Raw genomic sequence first — 23,350 nt, 5'->3', positions numbered from 1 at the left:
CTTTATTGAGCACTGGCAGGCTGCCGGAAGGCAAAGCTTTTTTTCTAAAGCCTGAAGTTCTCGCGTGCAAGCGAGAGCTGCAGGCTTTAGAAAAAAAACATCTCTTTTTGATTGTGTCGCCGACTCCACTGCCAGGAACTCCTTTCTTTAGAGATGCATGGGTGATGATCTGTGCATCTCTAATGAAAGGGGTGTCTGGCAATGGGACGGCGAAACAATCAAAAGGTGATGCTTTTTTTCTGAAGCTTGAAGCTCTCACACTAGCCTTACCTTTTCCTTCTGTCGCCGACCCCTCTGCCAGACATCCCTTTCTTCAGAGATGCAGGGATCATCACCCTCGCACCCAGGTGAGAGCGTGATGGTACACGCATCTCTAGTGAAATGGGTCCCTAGCAGTGGGCCAGCCCTGTAATTTAATGCAAAGGCAACACTTACTTACATGAATACTGGTAGGTAGGCCACGCCCCCGGTCGGCCTTTTTTGCAAAATGGAGCTGACGCTCTTACGGGGGTGTGACCTAATAGGCAGCATTCAGGCAAGGTAAGTGTTGCTTGCATTTAATTTCAGTGCTGACCCCCTGCCAGGCCACACCTCCCTATAGCCCTGGCTCGCGTGAGAGAGAAAGAGCAGTGTGAGAGAGGGAGAGAGCAGTGAGAGAGAGACAGACTGAGAGAGAGAAAGAGCGAGAGAGGCAGAAAGAAAGTGTGAGAGAGCAGCGAGAGAGAGCAACGAGAGACAGAGAGAGAAACAGAGAGAAAGAACGGGAAATATAGAGCAAGAGTGAGAGTGAGGATAGCTCAGCGGCAACGTGTTCCCCTTGGAAGCAAGACTACACAAAGAAACACAGGTTGATCCCTGGTCCGTGCTTAGAAACCTTTGGGTATTTAAGCGCGTTATAAATAAATCAACAACAAAAACCAATTACACAACTAAAAAAATAAAAAGGACAATTCCTGTAACAGCGCCTCGATGCCCGCAGGCTGTGTGAGTGCTTTAAAAATGCAAATGAATAAAAAAAAATAAAGTGATAGAGAGAGAAGCGTGAGACAGACAGAGGGACAGAGACAGAAAGAGAGACCGAGAGAGAAAAGGCCGAACGAGAGAGAGAGCCTGGAGTGCCTGAGAAAGAGGGGAAAAGGGGTGAGAGAGAAAGTGAGAGGCAGAAATAGTAGACATGGCTGAGGAAAGTGAGGAGGGAAAGGTGGACTGCAGAGGGGATCCAGAGAGTGGGAGTCGCAGAAAGAGAGAACGGGAAGCAGGGAGAAGAGAATATGCTGAAGATGGCGAGGTTGGGAATATGGTGTTTTCATTCAGACAAATTTTCAAGTGGTAAATTAGGTTGTGGGGATAAAATAAATATGTATAGAATGGGTTGGAATAAGAAGGAGTGGGAGAAGGCGGGTGGGTGTGAACAGGGCAGAGGATGCTGGTTTTGGGGGGACGCCTAATTGGGGCCCCCAAATAAGAAAAAAAAAGAACAAAATGCAACAACCAAATTTAGGTCGATGAAAGACCGAGAGCGGGAAAGAGAGAGAGGAAGAGAGCGCACATGAGGAAAGAAGATCAGCGATTAACCAGGGATGGAAGGGGAGGAAATGAGTGGCTGTTGAGGGGGGAGAAGGATCATACATTTCTTTTTTAATTGGCTGGTCTCTCTAGTCCTAGGCCCAACAAACCCATTAAAAGCCACTCAGGCCTGGACCCAGCCAGGTCTCTACTTTCTTTGGAGAGTGTCTCTGGAAGTCATAGTCTGGAGTATTAAATACCTCCTAGTTCCTAGATCTTCCCGTTGTCTGTAGGCTGCTGCTGGCCACATCGGCTCATGTTACAAAAAGAAGACCATGCCTTTGCAAATGGCGCCAGTAAATCTCAGCAGTTTCACAGTAGCTGAAGCAGTCCATGAGCATGCGCAAGATTTCGTTAACCCCCGCCACCCCCCCCTCACCGTTTGCCATGGATCTATAACTGCTGTAGGACTAAATATGGGATTTGGAACCAGGGAATGCAAATTCCAATCCTGTGAGTCTGGGGAAATCACCAGAGCCACATTACCGAAAAGAATCAGAGGGCAAATGCATTTGGCTATTTTTTCAGTACTCTTGTGCCTGATGTTTCTGGGCCTCTGTCTACTGGTGGCAGCCGAGCTGAACGGGATCACGTCTTCCTCCCTCGCCTGCTGGCCACGCCCCCCGTTCCCTGTTGCTCTTACACGAAAGGACTTGACAAGAGTTCTCATCACGGCGAAGACCCTGTGAAACCAGCCCTACTGTGACAAGTCCAGACAGACCTGTGAAAAACAAGGAAATAATATGAGGCAGGGTAACCAAAAAGGAAACACACCAAACACAGGTTACAAAGGAACATACAAAGTACTTTATTTTATACTGAATCCAGTTACAAAAGAACAGAACAAAATTCAGATAGCTATCGACCCTCAGTACAACACAGCGAACTCCGGCGTGGTTCGGTGTGCTCAGTGAATGCAAATATTCATTCAAACAGGCTTTTATACATTTCTCCAGCCTGTTGTCCAGCCTTTCTTCAGGTTAACCATTCCATAAATAAGTTACTGCTCTAGGGTCCCTTGCCAGGTCAAATCTAGTTCATCTTAGGTTTATACATTAACAAGAAGAAATGGTAATAATGTATGCTCTAGGCCTAACATTACAATGCGGGACTTAATTTATACAATATAGTTAAGCAGGTGTTCTCATTCAATTATAGATCAGTTTCGGTGATACAGGTAATCCATTGCACACAGGTCAGCAGAAGGACAAGGTCTCAGCTCATGACCCTAACAAGTGGCCTGCAGGCAAGTTATACATTAGCTGTACAGAGGTCATGACAATCAAGTTCTGTTCTGAATAACATAGGCTACCATTTTAGCTCACATGGTGACTTTATAGAGCAAGAAAACCTAAAATGGCGGCTTGACCCTAAATGACAGTTTACATGGTTTCTAAGGTCAAGACCTTGCAATGCAAGTTTATTCACATGTAGTTTAAAAGCAGCTTGTTAGCAGCTTGGTGTAGACCAATATACATATATTCATAGCAATAGGAGGCACGATATAATTTCTAGTTTGACAGACCAAGAAGAATCCTAACCCACAACTACACACTGAACCCGAGAAGATGGAGTAATGAGGCTTCCAAAAATCACAGCTGATGGATAAAATCTATCAGCAAGAAGAAGACGAGAGAGAGAGTTAACCCCACTGCTTCTCAGGGGAGAAAACCCTGACCTGTGTTGGAGCAATTTGGTAAAACGGGTAGTTGCACTGCAACAGTCGGCTCTACCTGTGTGATAAGCAGTTGAAACAGGTCAATCATCCAGAGTTGCGTTTCCTGTGCGCTTCCCCTCGAAGGAGGGTGCTTGGTGGAACTTGGGAACAGATGGCCGACGGTAGTGATATTAATGGTGAGCACTAGTCATCTCTCTTCAGCACAGCCAGAGATAAATGTGTAACTAGAGGGTGACTTCTAGCACCGGTGAGAGATTTTAGTGTTAATAGGCGGGGTCACGGATCTGCAGAGAGGAGCCAACCAATCCAGATGTTTCACAGAAGTCTCCTCCGCCTTAAAGGGAGAGGTAGACCCCACCAACTCCCCTCTCGTCTATGGGACGGCACCAGAGTTTCATAGGGAAGTGAGCCTCAGCCACAAAACACAGGGAAGCAATGCTTGTTCAGTGTGATGTCAGCGTGACCCTCCATATAAAACAGGGCTGTTGCTTCAGCAGACACAGAAGCAACTTTGTTTCCGGAAAGCTTCCACCATCAATGTCCCCGGAGGATAGCTCAGGGGCAACGCGCTCGCCTTGTAAGCAAGGCGACACAAATAACCTATCATATCACAATGCTCCAAAGCGGCCAAGGGGAGATAAGCATTGCATTTCTCCCTGCATGTGCTCTCCTAGCAGACATCTGCAGTGCACATCAGCTGATAGCATGGGGGAAAGGGCCAGCACCTGAGTCCAACAAGACTCAGAAGGACACAGCTAACGTCCAGATGCCTAGGGCGAGCGGCATGTGTTTGTTGTACTTAGAGGTACGTAAACCCTTACTTCCATAAGTGTGGTCCACTTTGTTACCAATTGTCATCCAGAAATGATGCCCATGAGGTAAAATACCATCAGGGTATCTTCAAAGCAGAGCGGATGCAAGCGTTTTAGATCCATCCCGAGGGTTAATTCCTTACACCTGCTCAAGGATCGGTGGCACCGCCCCCCGCATGGGATGATGGCCTGCAGGGCATAGCTTTCAATGCTCCTTGAGTCATGCATACACAAGCAGTAGAGGCTGTTCGTGCCACAACAATAGAAATGGAAGCATGCCTCCCGGCAGCCAGGTTGCAGCTCCCTCTGCTGCCACCAGGGGGCAGCACACATAAAGCCTGTGAGGCGGGCACTGCGGAGGGCTTCTTAAGCCTCAGGCAGGCCCGCCAGATTTCCAGTAGCCTGTGGCCTTGTAAAACTCTTGAGGTGTGGTGGTCACAGAATATCAGGCATGCCAGGAAGGGTGGGAGCTGGTGGTGCCATTATCCTTGCTTTGTTGGATGTCCAGAACTCCACATCCCTGTGTGAGGCAGGGCTGTCATGGGGCCTTCTGCACTGCCTATGGCTACACTTAACCAGATCGTCAAAACGAGCAGAAGATAGAACAGGCATGAGCTTTCCAGCAGGACACCCCCTTCTTTAGTTGATGTCGGCTTGTCACTGAGCGAGAGGCAGGTTCAAGTTAATGACCTGAACGCCATTTCTGCATTTAAAAAAACAGTTTTTTTTCTGGATGAAAACATTCATGGCGCTGTGTGCTCTTCCCAGATGGAGCGCTAGCTTCTGGTGTCGGGGAGAGGGAGGTGTTAAATCATGCGGTGTGTGGGATGGTGCGTGGGAAGTTCGTAGAATAAGACAACATTGCGATCCATAGCAAGCTGGCCAGAACAAATGTGTGACAGTGAGATCAGAGTCGCAGTTCCCAGAGTGGATCGAATCGTGACTAAATCACGATTCGGCGCCCTGTTCTTAGCGGGATGCTCCCATGATTGTTCAGCTGTTATATATTCCATCCTTGTAAATGCTGCTGAGATGTTCAGGGGGAACATGTTGCATTGACATGAACTTCAAAATTCCCAATGCTAACTTATACACCAGCATTACCATGTGCAGATTGCATTTGATATGCACAGTGGCGCGTGTTGAAATATTCAGGATCACGCCGGCATTTTGTCTGGATCAAGATTATTAATATTATTATGATATTTATTGAGCGTGGGCCTAGCTTCACAACAGTACAGATGCACAACAGAGCGCTTTTCAGAGGTAACCACAGAAAAGATATACATCGGGGGTAGGATACAGAGGGACACAGAGGAGGGGTACAGCTGTACAGGGTGACGGGTCTGTGCAGCAAACAAAGCTTGTAACAGTCTACATCATTGTGTGGTCGCTCCTTGAACTCTATTGTGGGATACGGGTCTAGCGGGCAGACAGCAGCGATCATAGGGACTCATGTGTGTATCCCAGAGTCCACCCCACGGATGCACAAATGGGTATGTCCTTCACAAGTTGGTCCTCCCCTTAGTTACATAGAATGCTTCCTGTGACCCGCACCATTTAAAGGCCTACAGAGGCATTGCCAAAGTCAATGGGTGCCGGCATAGGCGTATCAAGACAAATCTTGTGTTATCTTAATTGGCTTTTATGCTGCGCACATCACCAATATTGTGATTTAAAATTGCCAAAACCTTGTACGTATGGGCGAACTGTGACCAACCCCAGACGGTGTTCTGTGGGGTGAAAAGGAAATGGGGGAAAAGGTAAGCAGGAAATGGCAAAGAGGAGATGACAGTACTACCTGGCCGTAAAATGCTAGCAGCTGGCAAATGGCGGGCCTACCTGGGCATACAATGACAGCACCTTTCAATGTCTACCTCATTCCCACGTGAAAGAAAACACATTTCAATTTGCCAATACTTTTAAAAGATTATGGTGCAGGTTTTTGGGTGCTTGGGTTTGGCAATGCTCCCTACAGGCTCATTCTGTGGATCGAGTGAGCAGAAATGTTCAGGGAAATGTTCTGCTGCGGCTGATTCCAAGCGCTATAGCCTGTTACGGGAAATACCTCCCATGTGTAGTGACACTACATTGGTAATGTATGCATGGGTTCTTTATAGCCGCCACTGTTCATAGCTGCTGTCTGCATGCTCAGGGCCTGTGTACATGTGCATGGTAACAGGCCTATGACAGGATTTCCTGCATGCATGTAGTGACACCTTGCTACACCTCCGTGGATTGCGAAAGGGATTCTCAAAGCCCAAACATACCCCAACCACTGCATGGAGTATCCCTCAAGAGCAGATCAGCCTGTTAGTATTTCAACTTTTAGGGGTAAGGAGATGGTCTAACCATTGTATGAAAATCTATCTCAGGAATAATAAGGAGTGGTATCCCGAAGATCTGATATGTTCCTGGCCCTCGACGCCTGGAGTTGGACAACCCTGGTCTTACGAGTCACCCGGTATTTAGTGATGACTTTCAGGGATTTGGTTCTTCAAGATGATACGATTTAGTGTGCTTCCACCATTCTGCCTTGGTTTGGTGCAGTGTTACCCAAGTTCATTCTCATTTTAGTAAGCTTGTGATGCTGGTGACTCATTGGGTTTGTGTATTATTTCATTGTCAGTTGCATGCCACAGTATATTACTGAACACATAAAGCCGTGTGATACTTCATGATCACCTGATGACCACAGGGTCATTCTGGAGATACCTTTTTTCAACCATGGTGATCAGCTGGTACACTAAGCAGCACAGCATTTGCCTCAAAAAGCACACTGTGAGGCGAAGGTGGGGCTTATATCCACCTGTTCTGAGGCGATTGTGCAGCACAGGGAATGATTTATTTATTTATTTATTTATTTAATGGAAATTACAAGGAAACCAATGTATTTGTGGCACAAACATTCTTACAAAACGTTTTAATATTGATTTACAGAGCGGAGGACCAGTGTCCTTAACTATGGTTAAGAGGATGTGGATATAAACCAGGTGATGCAGGGAAGGTAGAAACATGAACCAGTGACAAAGACAATAGCGCCTGATATAGGAACGGGATAGTGGTAGAAGTGCTAAGTATTCGGATGAAAGGGTGAAGGATAAGTGTTTTTGGGTTGTCATAGAGAAGTAGCGGGAGAGATGTCATATTCCCCGATCGTTGAAGGCTGCACCAAAAAAAGGCTGCATTTTTTAGGCTGGCTTTCTGTGGCCTTCAACGGGTTGGATTATGCCAATTTCAGGAGGTTTCACCCGCTGTGCCCCCCGAGCCACTCTAGGAACCACTCCCAACCCACCCTGACCCCACCAAATCCCATTTTGCTCTCACCACCTCCTCCATTCCCCACCACAAATATTATACACCCCACAACTCCTACACATACACAAACATACAAACACACACTCACACAACACACCTACCTGTTCATAACACCCACGACATCCCTCTTCCGGGCTGTGTCTGTCAGCCCCTGCGCTCACCCATGTGTGGTGTGGGGCGGGGATTGGTGAGCTGGGGCGTGCAGACATTGGTATTTGATCTTTTTCCCCCTTGATTGACAGACCAGGGGCAAAAGAGCTAATACTGTGTTGGATAACCCAAAGGATGCGGCCTGCTGAAAACCGGAGACGCTTGCTTCCTCCTGCAAAACATGGAAACATGGAGAGAGAGCAAGCTGAGAATGTGATCAAGAAATACTGTCTGGTCTAGTGTGGACTGAAGGGATGAGCATGCAAACAGAAATCAGAGATCTGGAGGAAAAGCACAAGGTCAAGAAAGCCTGTGACATTCCCTGGAAGCCAAGGAACAACACAACACATCAGAGTGTCTAGGAGAAACCCAAAGCCCCTTGCTGAGCCCAAATCCAATGAGGTGTTGTCAACATGCGTGTGAAATGCTGCATGCTTAGAAAGTAAGCCTTAAAGTCTAGAGAACCCAAAAATCTCATGCTCAGAAAGTGAGCATTACAGGCCTAGAGCAAACTGAAGTATTATTTATTATCAAAAATACTTAATTCTCGGAAAGTGAGTCTTAAAGCACATCACAGACAGAACTATCATTTGTTATCTGAACTCCTGTAATGCTGGGACACACACAAAAATGACTGGCTACATCATAAAAGTTAATAAGATTGATTAGGGAAAAAAGGTTTGCTAGTGGTGCTTGTCCCACTATGTCGCTTCCTGCGGTATTGAAGAGGCCCCCTTTCCGCCTCAGTCTCAGCGTTCATCAAATAGGCCCTTTGACATGTACATGTAGTGTGCGAGTTTGCCAGGCAATCTCTTAACAGAGCCTTTAGTCTCTTGGAACCCACTGGTTCCAGTTACTTCTTCTCTTGACCCTGTTTCTGTTGCTTTTCAGTATGGTCTTTATAATCACATAGATATGTGTTTTCAGCTGTGAATCTAGTATGGGGTTGATGCCACTTTATATTATACGTTTCTATTGCTCTTCGGGCTCCTACGCTGGGTGACCTTCAACGTGTTATTACCATGAACCCTCTGGTAGTTTATTACACGTAGATACCTTTATACTTCATATGTGTTTGTAATGATACTCAGATTAATAATGTTGTACTTCAATTGTCTTGGATGTTCTCGGTGAGCTTTAGAATTTGACACTTGCCCACACCATTGGCTACATGCGAGACAGTTGCATTGCCTGTTAGACGTAGACATGCACACTTCACATGTTTGACACTTAGGCAGCTGCACCTTTCAGAGACTCTATGTTGAGTAGCTTCAATTACTCTTAGGGGCTCATTCTGATTTGGGCGCTAGTTTGGAAGAATTACAGCAAAACTACTGGCAAACAGAATTACTGTGAGCGCCAATTGGTGGCAGTAGGTGGTGTCTATCCTCATTTTCAAGAGTCCATAAGTAGGACCCTATGGGGATTTTGGAAGAAAACTGGAGGATTTACCTCAAGCATTTTGCTGCAGCTTAATCCTCCACCCAATGGCCAAACTCAGAGTTTGGCGGAACAGGGAAACTGGCGGTAATGGAATTACCTCACTTTTTTACCATTCCGCCACACTCGAAATGAGGCCCTGAGACTTAGGTAATTGTGCCTGTCATACACATGGGCCTCATTAGAAGTTTGGTTGTATTTCAATGGTAAATCTGCCAAAATACCACCAAACAGATTTATCATTACCGCCACTGGATCCGGCAAAATTACTGCCGGATTACGAGTTGTGGTAGTTGGTGTAAATCCCCATTTATTGGAGTCTGTAGGACTCCTTGGGGATTTCAGCAGAATTACCACTGCTGGTAATTCAGCCGATTATGCCGATTTTCTGGCAGTAATTTGGAGGAAAATCCTCCACCTAAATATCAAAGTTGCAGAATGGCGGTCCGGTAATGTGTCAGTAACATCTTGCCGCCATTTTGTACCAGACCCCCATACTTATGAGGCCCTGTGAATGGCTTTTAAATAGACAATTGCTCACTTCATATATTCTGTGTTGACTAGCATCAAACACTCTTAGACTTGGACTATAGAACACTTCTTACTGTATGTGGTGAATATTTTTAATGACTCTTATACCTATAAAAGTGTTCCATTTAATGCAATGTTATATTCCAATCTTCATTTATCTTCCTCTTAGACAATGTTCCTCTGACTTGCGCTGGTCTATGCCAGCATAACAATGATTCAAGATTTGTGTTTACTTTCTTCCTACAGCAAGCCTTTTACTAGGTCAGTGTTTTAATGGTACATGCCTCTCTAGGAGTGCTCTAGGACTACAGGTTCCAACACGGATCCGTTTCTCTCTCGCTCTCACTATATCAATGATCCACTTATTTGGCCCGGACTTTACCAGTGTCTTAATAATTTAAATCTGACATGAGGATCTTGGGCTGAGGCTCCAACATGTACCCGTCTTTCTCTATATATCTCAAGAATGTTCAGCCTTGGACTGGGTTTTAGTGGCATGTTAATGATATAGGTATTTTGTGAGGAACCTTGAACTGCCGGCATCAACATGCATCAGTCTTTCTCTTTCTTGCTTGTGGATTCCCTGGATATGCTTGGTCCCAGCAGCATTAATAATTCAAGTCTCTCTTGAGGGATTTCTGACGTGGCTTGGGTTTCACCAGCATTAATGATTGATGCCTATCATGTGTGGCCTTAGACTGCATGTCTCAGTGTGCATCAGTATTTCTCTCTCTTTTAAGGAAATGAATCCCTGATTAGGCTTGGTTTTCTCCTGCATTAATGCTTCAGTTTTCTCCAGAGGTACCCTGGACTGCAGGTCCCAGCATGCATCCTCCCTTCTCTCTCTGAAGGATCTCTGACTTGGCCTGGGTTTCACCAGCATTAATGATTGAAGTGTCTCCTTTGTGACCGTAGAGTGCAGGTCTCAGCATGTGTCATCATTCAGTCCTGGAAATGGTCCTTCGGAGCTTCTTACATATCAGATTCATCGGTGTGTCTGGATTATCTACCTTCGCCTCTGTGGGGTTCATTCAATGGCCGCAAACTGAAGGTCCGTTTCACATGCAAAGCAGTATTTTTCAACACTGACCCAAAAATGGCTTTGCATGTGTATTTTTCAATTTAAAATTGAAGGGCAATGTGGAAAAGGCCTCCCAATCATTACTAATGGAAAACAGTTTTTTAAGTCACAAAGCAGGATGAAAATCAAAGGCTTTGCATGGGTGTTTGCAGTTTAAATCTAAAAGACGTACCACTGCTAACAGAAAATGTCAGGGGAAAAGACATGGTGCGTGTTGATAAAAAGTAATGTATATTATGTTTTACATGCAAAATATCAGAAGACATTTGAAAAGAAAAGCCCACTTTGTTTTCCAAGGAAAGGTTTCTGTAGGCCAGAGGCAAACCCCTTTTCTTGCTGTGGGACACAGGTCACAAAGATCTTCCCCATTGGAACGCTGGCAGCCCAGTGTTTACAACTGTCATGAAATGTGACCTTCCTGAAAGGTGTTCTCCCTGAAGGCTGGAGCATGGCCAAAAGGTAGACAGAAGGTGTGAAGACGGGGCTACAATCAAGAGAGGCTGAATCTCCAAATTCAGAAAGCAGGCTTCCAACACAAAGAGACTGATAAAAAAAACTCTGGTTACAGGGAGCCCAGTGAGAACAAATGGCCTGGAGGCAGGAGAATTGCCATTTAGGTAATTTCCAGGTGATTTTGGGGATATAAAATTCATCCACCTGCTACTCAGGAACTTTAACGGCCATCTAAATTGGTTTTCTGGCTGATCTGAAAATGTTCCAAATTTGGGAGTTGGAATTAATCGAATTTTATAATGATTCTGCATTTTTAAACAGAAAATATATATATTATAGCAGTTGTGAGTAAAATCATAAAGTTTTGCCACATAACTAGATTTGTGCCAACATTTGACATAAGAACAAATGGGGATTGCAAATGGGAATTGCCATATGTTGCTTCAGACCCCTAAACCAATCCAAAAAGGAGGCTGGATTCAGGAGTTGAGAGAAGGATGACTGCCCAATCCTAGTTCTGAGAACTCTTGCAGGGTACTTCCCCAAGATTGTAAACTTGATGGTGTCATCGCTGCTATATAAGGGGTAGTGCACTAGGAGGAAGGGAAAGAGCTGTGGAAATTTACCAGCAGGAGGGCTGCTGAAACCTACCATCTAACAGCTGCAAGGAAACACTAGCGGAGATTGCTCAGAGTGCACCTGGGTGAAGCTGCCTATTTCAAGGAAAGCCTAAAGGTTGACTGGGTCCTGTGGTGGAGAGCAAGAGGCCATCCTTGAGAGTGGAGTGACCAGACGCCCACCCTGTCTTTTCAGAGTGTCCTGAAATGCAGCTGGCTTTCCTGAACATTAAACAGAGGATTTCTATATAAGTAGAACTGAGGCCTGGAAAACCACAACGTGGGGGAACCGGCCTGCCTTAAATCCTTTCCCTTTATAGTGGGCCGGAGGGGCAAAACCATGTAGCTCCTTAGCCTACTTAACTAAAAAGATGAATTTAATTCATTCCCCATTTGGTGGAACACTACGGGGTGATTTCTGTAAAAATTTGAAATTAACAAAGCTCACTTCCCAGAGTGCGCTGAAAAACTATAGCCTCTAATTTTATTGTGTAATCCTTTTTGTGCTGTTGACCCTGACTTCTTTAAGTAAGAGGGGTGACTTTGTTCTTGAATCAGTCCAGTCTTTTTGTCCAACTTTCCCCTAACACCTGCCTTTAAGTGGGGTCGGGGTGAAAATCCTAAATTCTCAAATCCTCCCCATTTTACCATCTAGCTTCCCCAACACAGGCCTTTCAGTCGAGGGTGGTTGAAAATACAACATTCCCAGATCATTCAAATTTTTCTGTCAGACTTTCCCAACCCAGACCAAAAACGCAAAATCACACTGTGTTTATTTTTAAGCTAAATTGTGATTGAAATAATAATTGCCATTTGCATTTGCACACATTTGTACGAAATAAAAAGCTAGCCTTTTGAGCGTGCAGGAAAATCGAAAATGCAGAGCATTACATCTATGAATGTGTCCACTGACCAGCGGTAATTATCTCTTGAAGTGTAATTTGTAGAAAGTAAAGAATTGTGATTTGTGTTCTTTTCCACTTACCTTTGTGATTTATTTATGTTGGGAGAAGTTTTTTGTGTTGTGCCACAGATAAAGTGGTGTTTGAAATTTCAGTGCAAGTTTCATAATGTTTAATCCAAATAAACCTAAACATATTTCCTGTACACCGGTGTGGTTTTTGGCTCATTACTAGCTCAGGGAGAGGGATCCAAGGGGCATTGGATGAATGGGAGATAAGGCAGAATAAAAGAATCAATCAAACAGTTTATTACATGACACCTTGAGTGGGGACGGAAAGTATTCCCTGTGTTGAGGGTGGCCTCTCAATAAACCGTTACACCTCAAGGATGCAGAGTTCTCCCTCAGCAGAGTGCCCATTCATCCTCCAGGCCCAATTGGTGAGCTGGAGGTCTAGACCACCTGGCCTGTCCCAATTTAAATTCTCTGACACTGTAAAATCCTCTCTCAGTTCAGGCCCAAACTCCAGTGCCAGCTGCTAGGACTCACTGTTCCATGATTTAACACTCTCCTAGCCCTTAGCATCTATTTTTACTATCCACAAACCTGGATCGATTCTTCCCTAATCACATATTTATGGGCATGGTCTTCAGGGTTTGTTGAAATGCCCATTCTTAGATCAAAGCACCACCTCCTGCCCGAGTCTGCACACAAAGAGCATTTGTTATTCTCCAGTTCTGCTATTGCTCCACACACATGCCACGGGGATATTGGAGGGGTCTTGCAGCATCCCTCTGCCGACATGTACATCACATACAACATTATCTGCTGCAGTATGTTTATCCTGCCAACACAGGATGACATAGGAGTGAGTGAGTAAATAGTAATTGTTCAGGGTAGCCTTCAAGTCCGCCATTTTGCAGCCTGCTTAACGTTTACAGAAAGAGAAAAAACATTTAGAAATCAGGCTTGGCTTCGCCTCAAAACACGCAGTCCAGCCCTACCTCGTAGGTCACGCCCCTTCTGCATGAGCCCACAAGCTACCCCAGTCATGTGTTGGACTCTTTGGGCACCATCATGTATTAACATGGACTCCTTTTCTGGCATCATGTTTTTTTCGATCTGGCACCGACTGATGGACGTAGCCACTCAGACCGACTTAATCACTTCATATGCACTAGTTAGCTCCTAAACCTCCAAGCCACATTTGATGGTCCTTATCTACATTTTACTGTCTGCTTCCCTCTCTCTGTATAATCCTCAGGTACAGTGACAGAGCTGGCTCAGATGGTGTTTCTGGTTCCAGTGAAAAATATTGACTTTTTTTCAAATGGGAGTCAAAAAAAGCTCAAATCTTATTTTGTTTCCACCCCTTTGCAGAGGCCATCAAACTAATCATGCTACCAGCATTCACTGAAGATTGAGTATATTTTAGAAACGTTTAAATCTGAGCAAACCCGACAGTGCTGGATCATTAATAAAGTGGAATTCTATTTGTGATGTCACTTCCATTTCCTTTGTAAGGTGCTGAAATCAAAGAATATGGACATAGGGATATAGTATGAAGGAAGGACGCTGGAATATAGGGGCTTAAGAATGAATCTGTCCATAAATCCATGGTCGCTAATGGGCATTGGTGGGGCATACTTCATCACATACAGACAGGATATTGTGACTGGCACATGACCTGGGATATGATCAAACACCTATTGGGGGCAGGGCAGGTGGGTTGTCCAACTTCATGCCTCAGGGGCCGGATCCATGTTGGATTTTCCGGATACCCCTCAATAATACTCATGAGATGAATTTGCATACAATGATTCTGTGGGCCTCATTACACGGACGGCGGTAAGGGTTAACGGTCACTGTTAATGGTACCGGTGACCTTTAACCCTTACCACCTTACTACGAGGTCCCTTTGCGGGTTGGAGAATTTAACGCCTGCTTTTTGCAGGCGTTATAAAACAACCCGCAAAGGGACCAGGGAGCTAATTACGGTACCGCAATTTGCGGTGCCGTAATCAGCACCTTTGCCATTCCCATTATGCCCTATGGGGCAAAAATGGGAATGGGGAAGGGCAATGGGGGAAGGGGGAATTACCGCCCCACCAACCTTGGAATAGGGCGGTAATTCCCCTTTCCACCAAGGCGGTGCCGGTATTTTACCGGCATGGACCGAGGTGCTAATAGCACCCCGGTCCACCGCCGTCCGTGTAATGAGGCCCTAAATGTTGCATATTTTTTCTCATGAATGTTAATGAGCGATTTCCTGAATACCCGTCAGAATCCCAGCCCTCGAGGCCTGGAGTTGGATAACCCTGGACGGCTTAACCTCGTATAGGGAATGTGGGGAGACATGTTTAGGATATGAGAGTGAAGGTCACTCTATGCAGCAGTCAAATTCTTGCCTCTCTTGGTGGAATTGTCTCCTCCACCGGCTAAAGGTTGGAGTTCAGTGTCTGGGCCCCTTTAATTGCCATTGTCGGGGTGAGTGTGATTGAGCCTGCACTTCATAGCAATCAGTCTCAATTGAAATCTTCTTGCCATGCAGCTCCACCCTCCTCGAACCAGAAGGCCCTGGCGGACTGTTGCAGGCTTGTCCTGCTCCCCCACAACACACTCCAGGCCACACAGACACAAATAATGCACAGGAGACCAGACGTAGAGAGAAATGGGCTGTAATGCAAAACACACCAGTGCATGGGAGGGCGGCTTACTGCCTCCCCCCCAGGCCCCACTCATCCTTATACACAAACAAAGGGGCTAAATCCATTCTCCACTCATAAAACAGCACTTATAATGCATGTCAGATCTATTTCGGATTATAGCCAGCAGTTGCGAAAGGCTTTCACTGTCATACCTGTGAGGCAGCCTTTGGGCTAGGGGTTTGAGCCAGCAGTGTCATCAGCTGTTTCTTCATAGGGCGAGCTTGATCTGGTCTGGGCAGCCTAAGGCATCCCACATTCCACAGCTGAGCTCTGCTCTGCAACCTCGCTTGGCATGGGGGGTTCAGCTTTAGGCCAGTCTGTAATCCGGTCTCATTGCATCCAATGTGCCACAAAGAGACCAAAGAAAATACAGTATCAGAGTCGGTAACATGTCCAATTTATTTTTCTTCTCATTTTATCCATGAACCACTATAATTGCTGTCCAAAGCCTTGCACTACTTCTCCATAAAGCACACTGCAATAAAACAATTCTGATATACACATACTCGATAAGGAAGCAAACAAATAAACAACATTATCAAAACAAGGCAAAGCCATTCATTCCTGCATTGCACTGCATAGACACTCCCCACTATCATCATCAATCATTATCTAAGGTGCATCTTAAACAACAAAAACAGGCATAACTACATATCCCTCCCTTTCTAGCTCTGAGCATCCCTGTTACTCTAAAATCCAGCACCACCTCCTTCATGTGTCTCTTATGTTTGTGTGCAGTGTCCAAGTCAATTTTTGTCTTATATTCCAGTGTATAGTCAGCCTCCAGTACCTCCCAGTCGCTAGGTGCACCCGCAGTCAGTGTCAGCAACAACCTGTCAGTGCTTGGCATCTCGCATGGTGAATACTTGGTTGCTGACTGCTCTCTCATTTGTAAGCCATGGAGAACAAACAGCAGCCAATCCCCCCACTGTGTGCCTTTCACATCCAGCTGTTTGAGCAGCTCCTTCTTCGGCTCCTCTTTCTTTTTTTCTTCCAATGAGCCACACAATTGTCTATGTGCTCCTTCCAGTCCTCTTTGGCCATGGGCCACCGGGCCATCTCTGTCAGGAACCGATACCCGTTGTCTTGCTCCTTCTCGCCATTGATATATTGCATTATTTGTTCATCCTCCCCTTTTCCGGTCTGCCCGGAGCCGTTCACATTTTCTTCTTACCCTTCTTTAGGATTATCGTCATCAGTTCAAGCTGTGGGCCCTCCGCCACATCCATGCATTATCTTCTATGGATGCCATTGGCTGCGGCTCTAGGTCATTTTTAGGTGTCCTGGGCCACTCTTGCTCCAATGGAATTATCTTCATTCTTCTCAGAGCCAACACCACTGATTGTAATTCACCATACTGTGCTTCCTCTTCCCCCCCCCCCAAACAGTATTGAGTCATGGTGCCACTGACCACCTTCTTTATGTTTGGGACGGTCAATGCCCTTCTCTGGTGCACTTTCCCTGAAAATGTCCTTTTGTGTTTTGACAGTCTCTGACATACATGCATTCATGTAGTTCGCCTGACACTACCCCCTCCACGGGGTAATTTGTTCACAGCACTGTGTAAGGTGCACAATGCACAGTCACCCGTCCTTCCAAAATCCAGTTAATGTGTTACCCTTCTGTCCAGATGTGTTTCCACCATGCTGTCAAGACTCTGTGTGTGTCAGAATGTGGGTGGTACTCTTAGTAGTGGCCATCTGTGATTGCATACCTTTTTTTCCAGAATGTCCTCCCAACCCCTGTTGCACACAGTTGCCTCCCCCAGTACCCACCCAGCCTGTGTCTCCTCCCTTTTCCTTCCCTTACTCAGAAATATGTAGAGCCACCCCCACAGTGTTCTGTGTCATTAACGCCAATCTGCACAGGCGCTGGAGCTAGCACCTCACAATCCGGGTCCTCTGAGTGTTCTCCCTCTGCCCACTCCTTGCACTGCCTCACCGTCACTGCTTTTTTCACTCTCAGCCACGTGTCATCAGGTGCATTCAGAATGAACACCCAACCCTGGGCGAACCTTAACGTTTCCTCCACATCCACCTTCCCTTCCACCGCCCTCATTATGTTATCTGGCAACAGCCGCCATATTGTGGCCTGCTTAAATGTTTGTGTACGCATGCCTGCAAAATCTGAGGGTCTCTGATCCCTCCCTATCTTCATCACCTGTGTGATATCTTTGTGCTTCGCTTGTAGTTCAGCACAGTCTCCCTGTCCCTTCCCTTGGGTAACCTTTGTAACTGCTGTTCCTGGGCGGCCCCCAACTCCCTATTCTTTTGTACCGATTGGGGGACCACATCCCAACTATTTGCCATGCTCCTAAACCTCTCCAGCACTGACCTCGACCCCGATTCATAGGACAGGTTTGCCCTCTCCTCCCGCCTGATCAGTGGACTGGCATCAGCCATATTGTAACTGTAATCTGTAACTGGTATCGGCCCTCCTGCACGTTAACTCAGGCTTCCAACCTCACACGCCTACCCTATGCCCTTTACAGCATTGACCCTACAATGTCTCTCCACAACATCATGACTGACTGGCAGCAGGTCACATGACCAGATGAACCGCGCCATTGAGGAAGATGATCCTCTTGCAGAGAAGCATTGATTATTTCGTTGCTTCGTGGCTGGGAGTTGGAGGGAGGGCTGGGTTTGAAAGACGGCTTCGCCCCTGGTGCCAGGATAGGTCAACTGCAAGAGGTGTGTCATGGCTTCGCAATCCCTTTTTGTTTCTTCAAAAGAGCAGTTGGGAAGGGTACCCCCACTGTACCTGTTTGGCCTGGGAGATCCATTCACTCTGGAAGACCCAGTGAAGGAGCAGACTGAGATGTAGTTTGATGGGGGCTTTTAGATGTACTTGACGCCACTCCATAAGCAATCAATTTGTGGTGTGTTCTTGATTTGAAACAATTTGATGTGAATAGTACATTTATTGTAAAAACATTCATTCTTGTACAAGTATTCTTGACTTCAATTATTGGTATTTATAGGTGTCATTTATTAGTCATCGAGCAAAGCTAGCCATCATGTGCTTTGCTTCCTGTCTCTAGTTTACATGTGACCCACCTACCCACTCTCCCCCCTCTTCCTAGTCTTCCTTTCTGTGCTACCCCTGTTCTCACCCATGAGGATCAGGAATGTGGCCCCCAGGCTAAGTTCTAAATGTCCTCTGATTTCCTTTATCTTGAACCTATTCCACCTTGTCTCCTTTCTCTTCAAGGGTCTCAAATGTAGCCTCGGCTTAGCTGTGAATGTTCCAAGACCGTCCAACTTGCACCTTCTCCCTTCTCATCCTCGTCTCGGGGAGGATAGCTCAGGGGCAACGTGCTCACCTTGGAAACAAAACGACACGGCACACCATAGGTTAGATTCCCGCGTCTGCCCTTAGAAATCTCTGGTTATTAAGCGCGTTATAAATAACGTATCATATCATAAATCGAGAAGGCAGCCCAATAGCGTATCTGTTAATGCCCTTAACCTCCCCTATCTCGCCTGCTCTCCTGGCCCATTTCAGTTACCGGCATTTGACCACCGGGCTAAGCTCTAAATGTTCCCTGACCTTCCCCATATCCTGCCCCTACTCCTCTCGTTTGTTCTTCTTTAATCACGATCTGGAATGTGGCTGCCAGACTTATCAGTGAATGTCACCGGAAATGCCCCTCCCTTTTTTTGTTCCCCATGTTTTGAAGTGGTTATTGTTTGTAAATCAACATGGGCCTCATTACGAGTTTGGAGGCAGCGGCTGCCTCCTAACTCGGGTCCGGGTCCGTGGTCCCTGAATGGGGAAATACCGGGCCATTCCGACTTTGGAGGGCCCGGTATTTCCCCATTCAGGGAACCCGGACCATCCCCATTCCCATTTGAGCCCCCATAGGGCTCATTGGGAATGGGGAGCATGCTAACAACGGGCCTGTTAATGACGGGTCCGTTGTTAGCATGCTGGTCCCGTCGCGGGACCCACAAAGGATGTCTGGTCTGACCAGACGTCCAGAGCGGGTCCGCGAGGGGACCTCGTAATGAGGTGGTACGGGGTTAACGGCGCCGGCACCTTTACCGGCGCCGTTAACCACTTACCGCCTCACTTGTAATGAGACCCTGTGTCTTGCAAGCACAGTAAAAGGCCTTGAAATCGGCCAATAAACGGAGGAGCCACGTGACCCCCCCCAGTCGCCACCACCAGCAGGCCTCTTAGTGCAGTGCTCCATCCCATCAAGGGAGCGGCACGATGACAGCCCCTCTGCCGTCAGGGATCTCAATGCAGCACAGCGGGCTGTCAGTGCATCGCTCTCTGTCATCACACAGACAGCCCCGCCGCAAGCACCACTCCCCTTTTAGCCCGGGCATCACCTCACCAATGTGGGCCATGCACCAGAAATCCCTCGCCCCCTAGCCCCCGCTCCGTACCTTAGTGGGTTTGGAACAGATTACTCTGCCCCCTGCTGGACCATACTTTGCTGAGCCAGACGTGGCCCTGCTTCTCCTACCAACGCCGCACCTCTTCCAGACTGCCTCCATTACCTTCCCGGCCACACCTGGCAGACGTGACGCAGCTGTTTTATAAGCCCCATCCCTCCACATCACGTTTCTAACTGGTTCCTGGGAACTAGCCAGTTCCCAGCAACCACTCCAGGGAGACTGCCTATTTTTTGCCCTCCTAAACTTCAAATTTCACTTGGTGATGATAGCTTTATAGACCTCACCCATGGGGCATACTGGGAGTTATAGGCCTGTTAACCTAGTTAAATGCCTGGGTTGCGCTCAGGCCTTTAAAACCGTTTTCAAGGTCCATAACTCCAGTACAGCCGTCGGGCTAGCTCTATAGAGAAAAAGTATTTAGTGAGCAACAGAAGTATGGAAACGAAGAAAGGGCCAGTGGCGCGGCAACACCAGTATTTATTTATTTATTTATTTATTTGGTTTTGTATAGCACCTGTCGGCCCACGGGCATCGTAGTATGTGTTGTTCTAAATGAGCCTGTCTCTGGTTTATAACTTCCAGGTTGGGGGTTACTTCCTTTGTGCCACCCAACAACAGGGAATAACGGCCACTATAAAACAACATCATGCATGTTTTATACCGCCAGGACATGGCATGCACACAACTGCATCAGTGAAACAGAAGATTACGCACCCCAGGGATTAGGCAGGATTTCTTATCTAACATACATACTAATGAATTAGACTCACCGAAGAGCAGTTCAAATTGTTAGGTTATTGTACATTGGATGATATTTTTATATTGTACCTTAGAACGATACTGACTTAAAGCTGCTATAAAGTAAACCACCTATAAACTGAAAATAAAATGGAATGACAAAAGATAGCAATATGAAAACAATAGGCATGCAATACAGCAATCAGCTACACTTTAAGATACGTTTCTGTACACTAAAAACCCGTAGGCATGTTATTATGCATTGGTAGTTTAATGACACCATTCACTATTACATTTTTGATAATACATATAAGATCACCACTATGTGAGTTAAGTTTGCTGCTTTGGGCTGCCCGCTGATTCCCGAATCCATGAAACAATACGCGAGATTGGAAACAAGGCGGGAACATATGTACTCAGATTACGAAAGCGTACTAAAATAAGCATAGCTAAGCGTGAGAACATTTCATATACCTTGGGAATCTATGATGTCATATCATAGAACTTGCCTCAATGTGATATTTATATTTTTTTGTATTTTTTGTGGATATCATATTTAACATATGAAATGCCCTGAAAAAGCGCCAAGGCCATGAAACATGCGTTGGTACAGCTTCAAAGGTAGATTAAACAAATCAATAAAACATCGACTGCTAACACTTGACACGCAAATGTGGAGTAACTGTTATTATTTCTTGAGACTGCTGGTTCAGGCAAATAAACTCAACCAAATAAATGCGTTTTATTGTGTCTTATGGCTGTAGTGTCGTCTCTATGCTCATTCTGTTCTTGGACTTTGCAAAGACTCACACATTTATGGTCACTGACAAAGCATGGTCTGCTGTGTTTTCCCACAGGATCTCCCATGCTTTTCCACAGGGATTTGATCCAGGTCTTTAATGTGTCTGGTGGAAGTGTCTCTAAGGCTGCTCTGTTAATCCCTACCTGTAGAAACACTTGTGTACAGGCGCGTTTTAAATGACTTATCACATCATAACCGGTAAGATAGCTCAGTAGGGTTGAGCGCTCGCTGCTGTGATCTGAGCGTGATCTGCAGGTCGCAGGTTCGAAACCCGGCATGGCCAACTCAGCCTTTCAACCTTACGAGGTCGCGAAATGAGTACCAATTTCGGTTGGGTGATATTGTATGTAAATATGTGCTCTGTAAAGTGCTTTCGATTAAGGCGCTATATATATAACACATCATTATATTATGTAAAATGTCTTTTGTGAGTGAAAATGTAATGTACTACAATGTGAGTCATGTCTGCATTTTTCCTTCTCTCTGTCTCTTGTAGGGGAAATTGAGCAATGTGTTTACATTAAGTACCATTACTCGTCTGCCACCATTCCCAAGAACCTTACCTACAACATCACCAAGACCATCCGCCAGGACGAGTGGCATGCCCTGCGTAAGTCTCACATTGCTTCTCTCTGTCCTGCCATTAGACTTCCGCTTCTGTGGTTAGTGAGTATGAGAATCTGCCCTGGTGGAGATTGAGAGATACAGGTTTCCTGGACTTATCCTTGACCTTTGCCTGGATGCACGTTGAGTTGCTTCTAGCCCCTGGGTATTGCTCTGTATGCCAACATGTCTCTGCCCCGTGGGTGCCACAGTGTATGCTGAGATGGGTACTGCTCTGTATGCCAACATGTCTCTGCCCCGTGGGTGCCACAGTGTATGCTGAGGTGGGTACTGCTCTGTATGCCAACATGTCTCTGCCCCGTGGGTGCCACAGTGTATGCTGAGATGGGTACTGCTCTGTATGCCAACATGTCTCTGCCCCGTGGGTGCCACGGTGTATGCTGAGATGGGTACTGCTCTGTATGCCAACATTTCTCTGCCCTGTGGGGGCCACAGTGTATGCTGAAGTGGGTACTGCTCTGTTGCTAACATTTCTCTGCCCTGCTCTGTATGCTAACATTTCTCTGCCCTGTAGGTGCCACAGTGTATCTCATTTAGGTGCTGACATGCATGTTGACATGATATCCTTGGATAATTCTCCAACTGGAGTGTCGCAGTGTATGCTGGGAAACCTCTGTCTATGCCATGCTGTGTAGTAGGTGATAGTCAAGGCCCACCACTCTCTGGATACCATATTACCGGTGGACCTCCCACTCTGTCTAGGCGACCGTGGTGTAGACCCAGGTATGTTTGCTTATATCAGAGCTGGTCAATCAGAGGAACATTCCTAAGAGTTCTTTAAAATGATCAGGTTTAATGAAGTCTTCTTATAAAAATGTTCTTCTGCACGAGACGACAAGGCAGAAGAAGATCAAATAAGCGGTCCCTCAAAAGCCTCTATTCTGTGTTCCTTTCAGCAAGTTTAAATATGTCATGGGATCAATCCCTGCCTCTATTGAGCATTTTGTCCGCACCGTACGAAACTGTCCGCGGACTTGCTGAAAGGCGACGTTCCAAATTTACAAAACACTACCATTGGCCCTGATTTGAAAAATGCTGCTGAGACCGTTGAGACACGTGTTATCGTAAAAGGGCACCTGTTCACATAAATATAGCACTTTATAATCATAATCCTACTGAGTGGAGATCTTATTTTTTTGAAACTGTGGCGCATGAATACAAGAGGTGTAACTTTAGCATACTATTTTTGCGTTTGTAAAAGGATGAGTAAAAAGCCGGGTGCCAAGGACTGGTCCCTGAGAGCCACCCATTGGAAAGAGTGTGGCTGAGGAAGTGGGAGAGTTCCATGAGATGGAAAAGGAGCTGTCAGAGTGTTGGGAGGCCAGAAAACCACCCAGTCAAGCAAAGAGTCTCTGAATCAAAGGGAGAAACAGGTTTGTAGGAGGGAGGGATGAGTTACAGTTGCAGAAAGTGCAAGGACATCAAGGAGAATGAGGATGCGGGGAAGCAAGAGTGGTGGTCAGTGGTTATAAAGTTCCATGTATGAGAGAGCACTTTCACTTGGTCGCCGGCTCGTAGATCC

At 46.2% G+C, this 23,350-nt stretch overlaps 1 protein-coding gene across 1 annotated transcript in view; it reads left to right on the top strand.

The window, feature by feature from the left end:
- Positions 1–23,350, top strand: part of TMEM178B (transmembrane protein 178B) — a 987,899-nt gene that overhangs the window by 334,594 nt on the left and 629,955 nt on the right. The window contains exon 2 of the mRNA XM_069628799.1: positions 21,701–21,814. Within this exon, the coding sequence (XP_069484900.1) occupies positions 21,701–21,814 (114 nt within the window). The remainder of the gene's footprint in view (positions 1–21,700; positions 21,815–23,350) is intronic.

Source organism: Ambystoma mexicanum, chromosome 12 (genome assembly GCF_040938575.1).
Source record: "Ambystoma mexicanum isolate Mex_15411 chromosome 12, UKY_AmexF1_1, whole genome shotgun sequence".
In the NCBI taxonomy this organism is placed as follows: Eukaryota; Metazoa; Chordata; class Amphibia; order Caudata; family Ambystomatidae; genus Ambystoma; species Ambystoma mexicanum.
Note: the sequence above shows the minus strand (reverse complement) of the source record. Positions and strands in the feature narration are given on the sequence as shown.